This window comes from Staurois parvus, unplaced genomic scaffold, assembly GCF_062004578.1.
Source record: "Staurois parvus isolate SC_StPar_1 unplaced genomic scaffold, SC_StPar_1.0 ptg000490l, whole genome shotgun sequence".
Taxonomy (NCBI): Eukaryota; Metazoa; Chordata; class Amphibia; order Anura; family Ranidae; genus Staurois; species Staurois parvus.
The window spans coordinates 736,611-749,083 of NW_028318286.1; the positions used below are offsets into that span (position 1 = coordinate 736,611).

Sequence of the window (12,473 nt, forward strand, 5' to 3'; positions counted from 1 at the left end):
GTAAAGCATAAATTGCATAAATTGATGGCACTATATAAGGACCTGTAATAAACACTCATGGGAGCTGGAGACAGGGAAGGATCTGAATCTCCCCTACATTAAACAGCTGAAAGAATTATAGACCTGCAGAACGACTACAGACTAGACTAACTGAACATTTTAAATATTTATTAACATGAAATTGCTCAGATAGTTTTACGACTAGCAAATCCTCAAATACAGAAGTTATACATACCCAATAAGAGGGACTACTTAAAGAAAGCCAGTAAACCTTTATTTCAGCATTCAGAGAGCTTCATAAAACCAGAAAACTTACTCCAGCAATTGTGAATGTAGTGCCCATATGGGGAAGATTTAACTTCTGCCCTGGTGACCATTGTCACTAGGACAGAAAGGGATAAGAAACCAACGCTACAGTTGCCCACAAACATGAACCAAGAAAATATTCACCTGTTAGGGCGACAATTGGGTTTAAATCCTACTAAAAACTAAAGGTTTTAGCAGAATACCTAAAGTGAAAAAATCTTAAATCTTACCCAATTTTCAAAAACAACAGAGTTGTTGCTCTCCTTATTAGTCTCCAGTTTCATCAAATTCTGGAAAAAGAAAAATCTTGTTAAGACAGTTTAAACTAAAGTAAAGAAAAGACTTCTTTGAAGTTGAGCCTTCAGAAGCTACTGCACTTTATAGTTAAAGGCAGCAGTATGCAAAGTGCAGAAACTTTACAGAATGAAAAGGCCATTTTGTATAGAAGGTGGAGGGGTTACAAGTCTGGTTATTGTCTCCACTGATTTTGGAAACCATTATGTTAACTAGTGAAAGATGAAAACGGGGTGAAGAGTTTTCCAATGACCAGTTCTGTTTTCAATTGTTAGATATACGTTCTTGCTTTGCAGGGATCCTTGTTCCCCGTGAGTCTAGGACAGAAATGAACCTTCAGCATGATACTAAGATCTTAACCATTGCCTACACTAACCAAAATGGTTTGGCTTTCTATACAGTTAAAGAGCACCTCCTGCAATAGGTGACCCAGTGCTACCTAGCAACAGTGCACCTCCGACACGGCCGGCTCGCCCCAACCTCCGACACGGCCGGCTCGCCCCAACCTCCGACACGGCCGGCTCGCCCCAACCTCCGACACGGCCGGCTCGCCCCAACCTCCGACACGGCCGGCTCGCCCCAACCTCCGACACGGCCGGCTCGCCCCAACCTCCGACACGGCCGGCTCGCCCCAACCTCCGACACGGCCGGCTCGCCCCAACCTCCGACACGGCCGGCTCGCCCCAACCTCCGACACGGCCGGCTCGCCCCAACCTCCGACACGGCCGGCTCGCCCCAACCTCCGACCCAAGGTTGTATCAAGCCATCTGTTTCTCAATCTCCTTGTTCAGATTTAGAATGTCAGCACTAAAGGACACCCTTCTTCCTAAAACAAAGGATGTCTAGGTTTGCCTTCATATGCAGGAACCTAATGGTACATGCCCCAGTATTCTTGACATTTTGTTTAAGGCAAAATCCATTAAGTACCAAGAACACAGCACAGTAGATCACATATACACGTCTCTAATTCCTCTACCACATTCCCCCTTAAATCAAGCAGAAAATTCTTATGCAAGTCTTTTTGCTTTGGCAGGGCACACCCTCCAACCCATTACATACAGGTGTGGTCAAGGCAGTACCAACACCTCATACCTACCCTTTCTGGTTCTTCCCAGCAGCTCCAATGGCACACATGGACACCCTATGGTGGGCTTGCACTGAACTGGTTATAAACCAATCACAATCATCTTCATTATACAAGACATTGAGGCATGGCGTTCCAAATCACACTACCTTTTTTGATTGCTTTATGGTCTGCAGGAGATTGCAGATCTCAGCATGTACTCCATATTGCATACGGCACACCGCTTTGTAGTGTCCTGGCGCATCAGAGGAAAGGAAAAGTCTTTCCACACACACCTGAAAAACATTGAATAAAGTGAACTTAAGGAATTTTTTAGTGTATCAGCAGATGCAGACAGGTAAGGAAAATCAAGGCTAACCACCATAAAGTACAAGAAAGGCTGATCACACAAGATGTCAAAGCCTAAAAGCCTAGTGAATGGAGAATTATGTTACAGGACAAATAGGCGCTTTAATTGTGTATTATGGCTAAGCCTCATCTGATTTCTTATACAAAGTTTACTACCCAAGTTTTGGGGGTTTAGCATCTATTCAAGGAAAAATGAAATCTCATACTGGAAGGGAATCTACAAAGTATCAATTCAATGTTGAAGTTGAGGGTAACTCCAAAATTAGGCGCATGAAAATGATGAATATTTAATCTTCAAAATCAATATATAAACTGTAGATTCACCAAGCAAATGAGAAGTGAAAATATATTAAAAAAAAAAGGGAAAAAAAATCTAGCCTTAAATAAATAAATCATTCATTTAAGTCAACAAATGAGTGCATAGAACGTGTAAGCATGTCGCTGCCCCAACAGTGAATAAAGCAGTGATCACCACATGAAACAAAAGCAGTACAAAAAAAAAAAAAATATATATATATATATACACACACACACACACACATATACATTATATATTAGAGTGAAAATGACAACATTGTAAATACACAAATTTAAATCATTTGACATAACCCATCAACTGAAATGAAAATTGTGATGAATTGCAAAGTCCTTATAGATCCACCAAGATGATCACATGAACATGATTGAGTAAAGTGCATTCAGATATCACCACGTGCTCCAGAGGAAGGCCTCTCCCAATTCACTGGCACTCACCAGATATCATGGTCCATCCAAACCTGATAGGCAATAGCACTTGTGAGTGTCAGTGTAGTACAGATCATCAAAGACCATCAGAGGGCAATATGATGGGACATCCTCCAAACTATTACACTCCGTAATCAAGGAAAGATGTCAAAGGAAACTCATCGCGTGAAACCATTAAAAACCATTTATTGGGTAGAAAGTATTGCACTCACATAAAATAAATGACAGCATGCCAAAATATCCAAAATAACCATTAGGGCTCGTTCACACTTGACTTACCAACTCTTGCCAAACTCCCCTATAGCGTTTGGCAAGCGTTGGTCCGGCGTTTGCGGAGCGCGTTTTAACCCTCCGCAAAGCCACATGCGTGGTTCAGCGGTGGTTGCTAGGCGTTTGCCGAGCGTTAAAAACACCCTACAAACGCCTATAATGAAGTTTGAATTGTGTTACCCCTCGACAAACGCCCCGCAACCACACTGCAAATGCCGGCCGGGCGTTTATGGAGCGGCACCATAGACTAGATTAGGAGGCTTCAACGCCTTCTGACTCGACCAGAGGCGTCCGTTTTGCCACGCCGTGACGCTAACGCTCCCGTTACAACAGCACCATGTGCTGCAATGTGCAGAATTGTCCCAGGCGTTTGGGAAGCTGTAAAAACGCTTCCCAAACGCCTCTCTGCTGCCTGCAAACAATGCTAATGTGAACGTAGCCTTAAGGTTATCTATATCACATCTCGCCCCATCCTCCTCGCAACACGCGAGCGATGCGTCACTTCCGGCGGGGATGTAAGGTGGATACCTCATTCCAGAATACGTTGTGCGGCCTGACCCTAAAGGTTTTCCTCTGGAGCACGTGGTGATATCTGAAGGCACTTTACTCAATCATCGTTATGTTCACGTGGTGATTTCCGATCAATAAGGATTTTGCACTTCATCACAAATGTCATTTTTCAGTTGGACTTGTGTCAAATGATTTAAATATTTGTGTATATTTACTGTTATATTGTGTCATTTTTACTCTGCTAGTGTTTTTATGAATATTTACAACTTACAGCCAGTAGATGGAGCTCCTAGTTTTGCTGCCAGAGCTGTTGTGTGCTGACCTGAAGGTGGGACACCTTCGCTGGCGAGGATGCAAAGATTTAAAGGGACAGTCGCTAAAACCGCAAATATGTTCCTTGCAAAACTACTCGCCTCTCTATTGACATTGCTGATTGCCCACTGAACCACCTTCAGAAACTGACATTTGGAAATGTTTGATTACTGAGCCACCTGCAGTTTTCATTTCTCCTACCAACCCCTATGCCAATACAGGACAGACGTAGGGGTCAGAAGACAGCCACAGGGCACATTGGGGGGGGTTTAGGAATCAAACATTCCTGAAGATTCTTCAGTGGGCAATTAACCTCTTCACACCTAAGGGTAAAACAAATAATGCCTAAGTAAAATTTTACAACTGACGTGTTCGTAAAACCGTATATATCACCACAACTACTTTGTACATCCAGGTGAATTATACCGCGTTTGTTTCAGGACAAATAGGGCTTTCATTTTGTGGTAGATGGTAATAGATATCGGGGGGGTTCAAAGGAAAACTGGCCCAAAATAGTAAAGAAAATACCGGTAGATTAAATCTAGCTGTTTCTTGTTACTACCATAACCTACCACCAAAGAACCCAAAACATTTTTCAGCTCTTAACGATTGCAGTGGTACCATATATGTGTATGTTTGTTGTTTTTACCTGTACAGCACAGAAAGTGCACATTTTTTTTACGTAAAAACACACTGAAACTAACGCCAATTTTAAAACAAATCATGACCTTTAAAATGTGACCTTGACCCAAACACACCCTGGCATTGAACTAAATCAATCCTTGATCTAGGTAGTTTTTCTTTTATTTTCTTCAATGTTTTGATTTTTTTTCTCTGCAAGTAGAGAGATACAATGTATCTCCCCCATTCAAAGAAAAAAACCAAGGCGGGCTTCACAGTGGCTGATCACTGAGATAGTCAAACACAGGCTATCAGTGATCATGTGACCTGGAAACAGGAGTCCCGGGTCCGGATCGCTAGAACGGAACCAGGGGCTCTCAGTGACACCCCAGACTTTGTGCTAGGAGAGCGCTGTGCGGCACGCTCCCAGCACAGACAGGAATGAAAATATGCGGTCTTGAGAACGCCCTGTGGGTGGGGCGAAACGCATTGATGCACTTCCGGTCCACCATCATTCTGGTTCACGTCACTTCCGGTGTTTGGAACGCACGCCGAGTTATGCGGTTCCTAGAGGTGGAAGGCTGTTCATCCTCTGAAGATACTACAGAAGCATGAGATCCCTATATTTGCATTGTGGAAATTGGTTATCTTGAAGCCATCTAGGCTATTAAACAAGGCTTTTAATTATATTTAAACATGTGAGTGGCCTTATTCTATCTTTATATTTTATATGAAGTGGCAGTATTACACTATGTAGTTTTTTTCTCTATACACCATTGAGGAATCCATGGAGGAATATCGTGGAGACGATTTATATACCTAAGCAGGGTGAAAGAAGATTTGATCACTTTTGGAGGGGTTATAGGATCCCTTATATCCTATAAGGCTCATTACTCACCTCCATCTGGTGAGTGCGGTCAATATTTCTCACGTAGTGGATAGGTGGAAGCACATTCTGAATATTTATCATTGGTTCTGATGGGAATAAGGACTTATTTTTATATGGACACTTGTTAATTCAGTTTTTGTTCACTTATGTATCAGTGATCGTGTGACCTGGAAACAGGAGTCCCGGGTCCGGATCGCTAGAACGGGACCAGGGGCTCTGTGACACCCCAGACACTGCTAGGAGAGCACTGTGCGGCACGCTCCCAGCACAAAGACAGGAATGAAAATATGCGGCCCCCACAGAAAAAGCCCAGTTCTATGAGGCCACATATTTGAGTGACATCGGCGTCAAGGGGTTAAGCTCTACTACAGTAGCAATCCAGGGCACTGGCAGTAGATGTAAGCACAATTTTGCAGGAAATGTGATTAATGGAGTAACAGTCTGCCAAAAAGAATAAAGGGAACGCTGGGCTTGGTTGGTATAGATTTAGTTCAATATAAATAAGCCATTTTACAGTATCCTCATTTAACCACTAGCCTACCCGGCCAATTCTGACATCTCTCCAACATGTAAAAATGTTTGGGGTAATTTTCTAGCAGAAATCAAAGAAAATTGTGGGTGTTGCAATTTTTCAAATCACATGGTATTTACGCAGCAATTTTTCAAACTTTTCTTGGAAATACCCCAATTTTAATGCAAATATATAACAATTTTTGGTAAAATATAGATATGCCAAATAAATAGATACTTATACTTTCACGCTTTAAAATTGTGCATGCTCCAGGAAGAAACTACGGTTATGTCCGGGGAGGACACCGCGCCCCGCCGGTTATGTCCGGGGAGGACACCGCGCCCCGCCGGTTATGTCCGGGGAGGACACCGCGCCCCGCCGGTTATGTCCGGGGAGGACACCGCGCCCCGCCGGTTATGTCCGGGGAGGACACCGCGCCCCGCCGGTTATGTCCGGGGAGGACACCGCGCCCCGCCGGTTATGTCCGGGGAGGACACCGCGCCCCGCCGGTTATGTCCGGGGAGGACACCGCGCCCCGCCGGTTATGTCCGGGGAGGACACCGCGCCCCGCCGGTTATGTCCGGGGAGGACACCGCGCCCCGCCGGTTATGTCCGGGGAGGACACCGCGCCCCGCCGGTTATGTCCGGGGAGGACACCGCGCCCCGCCGGTTATGTCCGGGGAGGACACCGCGCCCCGCCGGTTATGTCCGGGGAGGACACCGCGCCCCGCCGGTTATGTCCGGGGAGGACACCGCGCCCCGCCGGTTATGTCCGGGGAGGACACCGCGCCCCGCCGGTTATGTCCGGGGAGGACACCGCGCCCCGCCGGTTATGTCCGGGGAGGACACCGCGCCCCGCCGGTTATGTCCGGGGAGGACACCGCGCCCCGCCGGTTATGTCCGGGGAGGACACCGCGCCCCGCCGGTTATGTCCGGGGAGGACACCGCGCACCGCCGGTTATGTCCGGGGAGGACACCGCGCACCGCCGGTTATGTCCGGGGAGGACACCGCGCACCGCCGGTTATGTCCGGGGAGGACACCGCGCACCGCCGGTTATGTCCGGGGAGGACACCGCGCACCGCCGGTTATGTCCGGGGAGGACACCGCGCACCGCCGGTTATGTCCGGGGAGGACACCGCGCACCGCCGGTTATGTCCGGGGAGGACACCGCGCCCCGCCGGTTATGTCCGGGGAGGACACCGCGCCCCGCCGGTTATGTCCGGGGAGGACACCGCGCACCACCGATGTCAGTGGTGCCCCATTGTTTGCATCAGTGAAGGGGATAATGCTTGTATCAGAGGGAGGAGTGCCTTAAGGGCCGGGTAAAGCCAAGCAAAAGGCCACATCTGGCCCAAAATTCCAACAGCACTACTCTAAACCCTAGAAGACATTTGCTTTACTAGAAAGCAATTACAGCTGGCATGTTATACCATAAAGTCATGTTTTCACTTTTTATTCCAACCTCAGTCATTCTTGATGCACTCATTGCTCTGGACTGGCTTCTTGAATACATTGGCAGACCATGCCTGTACAACACGCATCCGCTTTTAGTCTCCACTAGGGGTGGTATGGGGCAGGGCAACAAAGCATGATCCCAGGTGCAGCATTGTTACCCTTTAACAGAAGTGGTTTACCATCTTCATAACAGGATTAGCAGAGTTTATTTTAATAAAAGCTGCAGACTGATAAATTACTATAAATCTGACAATTGAATGACTGATTAAATCTACTTCTAGTATGTTCATAAATCTAACATTCCCGCATTCTAGCCCGGTACAAAAAGTGGAACACCATAAAACGAAGAGGGAAAATGTGCAAGCTAGAAAATCACATTGTAAATCGCATTTAACATCTCCATTTACTAGTATTGGTTGGTACCTACCTTTATAACTTCATTGAGGGCGATTTTCCACAACTCACCAGTGGGAGATGTGCAGTTGGCATTCAGGCCGACCATCCGGTAGAGCAGATAAAGTAGCGGGTCGCTGAGGACACGTTCCATGTCACTGCTGAGGCCCCAGTCTAGGGCACAGTACATCACCTTCCCTAGCTGCTCAATCACCTGGTAGACAGAAGACATGACCAGAAGCTCAACAGTTAGCCTTGTGTACCCCCCAGACAACTCTGTAGTTGGCAATGAAGGCAGCTCAACCTGACCTCAATCTGTCAGATATGGCAACCTAGAGATGTCCAGTACTTGGCACACAAAGCCCCCAGCAGTTTAGCGTCATACGAGTGTTTAGGAGATGCCTAAAATTTGACTTCTCAGGGTAGACTTCTGATAAAGCAAGCACCGCATTAACAGAAGTCCACCCAGAAAAAAAAATAAAGTTTTAGGCATCACCTGCAATACCAATTTGAGACTCATTTGAGGTCCCATTTGCACCAGCATGCTCCAGTAAAAAAAGGTTGATGTGATGCCATTTTGAATGGCACCTCATGTACTCGTTACAATGCATGGTAACTACCAGGGGTGTATTTACCACAAGGCAAACAAGGCATTTGCCTAGAGAGGGATTTTTCAGGGGGGCAGCAGAGCCCCTTGGAAGGAAGGATGGAAGGGACACAGGTAATGGGGACCTGGTGGGTTCCGAGAGATGCTGTGGCTTCACGACTGTGTATGCACAGCCCAACTCTCGTTCCTGGGGATGTCCAGAACTGTGAAGGTGAGTGTCTCGCCATGGGGGATGGTGGCTGGTGTATGGGGGGCAGTGGTAGTCAAAGGCTCAGGTGGAGGGCAGAGGTGCTCTTGGTCAATGTCAGACTTTCTGCAGGGGGGCACCAATTTTTGTGTTGCCTAGGGCAGCACAAAACCTAAACATCACTGACTACTACATAGCAGATCAACCAATGCACCGGTTCTTAGAACAGACTACTCAGGTGGTTATAATGAATGCAGACCCTGCCACTCAGGAACCAGTCTAGAGATTATGGCAAAAGGCAGAAAGGTTCATTGGGGTTCTAATGGACAAACATGCCACAGTCAGCATCACAGGTTACCTTATATTAACGCAAGCTTATAGGACAGCACAGTGGCTAAGTGGTTAGCACTTCGGCCTAGCAGCACTAGGGTAGCCAAATCCCACCCACACTACCTTACTGAAGTTTGCAAGTTCTCCCCGTGCCTGCTTTGGTTTCCTCCAGATGCTCCACAGACATGCTGATTAATTGGCTCCTGTCTCTAGTATGTGCAAGTATGAAGAGTGAGGGATCTTAGATTGTAAGCTCCTTGAGGGCAGGGACTAAGGTGAATGTACCAGGGGCGGACTGACCATTTGGAAACTGGCACTGCCCGAGGGCTCGGGGTCAGTAGGGGGCCCCATAAGATGCCCCTGGTACCTTTTTCCATAGGCTTTTGAGTGTGGGCAAGGACACGGGCCCCATGAGTTGTCAGTCCACCCCTGGAATGTACTGTGTCTATATACTATGTGAAGCACTGTTAACTGACAGCACTTATACAAGTACCTGTAATAGTAAAATGCACATTTCACCGCATATCACAAAGGTGATTGAACCCTAAACATGTTTAAAAGGTACAACAAAGCTGATGGTTACCTTTTCCTCTGATTGACTAGCGCCCACCATACCTAGAAGTCACAGAACACATAGCAGAAGAGCATGTTACATGGCAGATTAACCTTTTCAGAGAAAATCAGTAAACCTAGTAAGCAAAACATGCAGCCATTTATAAAAATGAAAGAAAATACTTATGACAGCTAAAAACTAGGATAGAAACTAAATGCAATTGGAAATCTATGGTATTACCCTGGACTAGAAAGTCACGTATTTACATAATAGGAGTAGAATTGCTGGTTCAGTTACCTGAAATCAGAGTTATTCCACCCAAACCTACGGGCTGTAGCTCTGATTTAGAACACCTTGCTAAGTTTTTACACTCTAGATTTAGACCCGGTCATATTCCATACAAACATGGGGTCACCTTTCAAACAGATGCTCCCTTTGAGCTCCTGCCTGCAGATGGGCACCCTCCCAGGCTGTACACTACAGCCTTCTTACATTTTCCACCCGATATTGGTCACCTCCTGGTCAGGCCTCATACTTATGGGCTGTTCTGACCCCATGCCAAGCTTCCTGCTTGGGAATTGGTTAGAATCTCTTGAGTATGCAGATCAACCCCTCAACACCCCCACCCACTGTCTTCTAGAAACATCTCAAGCGTTGAGTAGGTGGAATCATGGCACTGACCAGCAGAGCCTTTACCTAAAAATTACCTGGCTGACTCATCCCAGGTTGCTATTCAGCCTCTAACAAAGCTTGCCAGCTCCCCCTAGAGGGGTGCTACATAAACACTAGTAAATGGTTTGCTATCTCTGAAGGCACTATTCTACTTTGCATACCTACATAGCCACAACTATATTAGGCCCCAAAAGCAATACGCCACTCAATAGTCAAACGTAGGACAAGCTGTAGATACATTGTGCCCCTAAAATCCCAGGTCACTACAAATTAATGAAATTGAGGACATTACCAAAGAAGTCATTTTACAACACTTTATGACATTCAAAGCTGCCAAACCACATGCACTGTTGAGCCTCCCTGAACCTCAAGACACCTATGTACATAAGGTGGGTGGGATTGACGTTCTCTCACTAAGTGTCAATCTTGAACGTCTCAATCTCTAAAGCCCTTCCTGACCCAATGCAGATAACCTGTGGGGAGGTGCATGGTCTGGTGTCAGTGAAACCTGAACTTAGTATTCCAAACAGAATGCAAACATTACAGACACCCAGGTGGGAGAGCACCACATGGGGAAAAAACTAACAGTACACTAGTCAGATGTAGAAGAGGACAGGTCTGTTTTTTGAGGTTGAAGCAAGGCCATGCCTGTCTAATTCCAAGGAGGAAGCTCCTTTCCAAGATAGCAAGTCCCTGTTTCCCACATCAGGAAACTTTCCCTACTGCTAGATACACAAGCACACAAGGTGTCACTACACATGCCAGAAGTGCACAAACCCAGGGCAGGGGCTTAAATATACCCTGCTAACCCAAGATGGCCACAAAAGGTCATATGGGTACAACATAGCCAACCAGAAAACTACTTCAATGACCCAGAAAGCCATATAGAATCATTACTCTTGCTCTCCAGACTGAGATTCCACTTGAGTTTCACACCAACTGCAGTGGAGAAACACCTGCCTACAACCTCCTTACACATTTAACCTCTGAGTGCCTTATTTTCTTTTATCCTCATGTAGGCCCTATGGTTTTTATTGCCTTAATTTTTGCCCTCGGCCTAGCTTTGTTAGTCATTGTAGAATATATCAGGCAGCCCACTAGCAAACTGAAAGATTATGTGGCAGGCTAACACCATTAACAAAAAAAGACTGAGTTACATTGCATGTCAAAAGGTCAAAACTAAATTAGAGGTAAAATTTTCCAACCCTCACCAAGCACATCAAAAGTCAAGTTAAAAAACCTCATACCAGAAGGTCAAAGCCTACATATCACTTACCAGCAGACTGCACAAAAGAGACATCTCCATCCTGGTGAATAAAGACACTCTCCACACCACCCAGCACTGGCAACATTCCTGAAACCTGCCGAGTCCACTGGCATTTGCAGCTACATTGGTAGCACAGGGCCCAGGCCTGCTCTTCAGTGACGGCTTGGCCAGAATTCTTCAGAATCTCTTTCAGCATCACCTTGTGCTGAGGCTCACTGGAGCCCCAACCAGTCATCGCTCATGTGCCCCTTCAAGGGTCTCACCAAACATCCAAGACCAAAAAACCAGCTCTACAGTACACCAGAGGCCAACCATGTGGCTTCCACCAAACCTGAACACCCGCCCCCTTCCTGCCTTTTGTAGGGTCCACCAAGCACAGGTGGCTGCAATTTGCATTCAGCTTCAATGAAGGCCCAAAGAGTTAACCCCGTGCTGTCCTTGTGCACCACAGAGTGGAAGGTTACATAAAGCGGCAAAGCCATCCAAAATGGAGATGTCCATTACTCTGTGGTTTATATTAAAGAATTGTCATGGATAAGTACGTCCAGATTTCCAGACTTCTTTAGAACTGGTTAGCTTTACAGCAGATGTAAACCCTTAATGGTCATTTAGTTTGCTAAACTAGCCATTTTCAGAACTTTTTTTAAAATATGCACTTCAGCGATGGCTGCATGGTATTTCTTAAGGTGGGTTTCTTGATGGTGACAACGGCAGACCATGCCTGTTGAAATGGCTTCTTGTAGTATCTATCAGAAGCCTGAGTGATGGCGTGACAACCAGGGGCGGACTGACAACTCATTGGGCCCCCGGGCAATAGGGGATCATGGAGCCCCTGTGTCCTCGCCCACACCCGTAAAAGCCAATGAAAAGTACCAGGGGCATCTCATGGTGCCCCCTACTGACCCTGGGCCCTCGGGCAGTGCCCGAGTGCTCGAATGGTCAGTCCGCCCCTGGTGACAACGCAGAAGCACAATTGGAAGACAGGGACAGAGCGTTGTCACCCTATAGCAGGAAGTGCCTAAACAAGGATCTTTATGACAGGATCACCAGGAGCTATTTTTGTGAAAAATTCAGATTTAAATATAGTGAAAATTAATTTTGAAAGGAAATTGACATGTT

General features: G+C 46.3%; 1 protein-coding gene across 1 annotated transcript in view; it reads right to left on the reverse strand.

Moving 5' to 3' along the window:
* Window positions 1-11,589, reverse strand: part of LOC149452194 (protein spire homolog 1-like) — a 30,953-nt gene extending 19,364 nt beyond the window's left edge. The window contains exons 1-5 of the mRNA XM_089689661.1: window positions 11,364-11,589; window positions 9,446-9,477; window positions 7,773-7,952; window positions 1,834-1,959; window positions 537-596 (exon numbers count right to left, since the gene is read on the reverse strand). Coding sequence (XP_089545787.1) covers window positions 537-596; window positions 1,834-1,959; window positions 7,773-7,952; window positions 9,446-9,477; window positions 11,364-11,589 — 624 coding nt within the window. The remainder of the gene's footprint in view (window positions 1-536; window positions 597-1,833; window positions 1,960-7,772; window positions 7,953-9,445; window positions 9,478-11,363) is intronic.
* Between the last annotated feature and the right edge of the window lie 884 nt (window positions 11,590-12,473).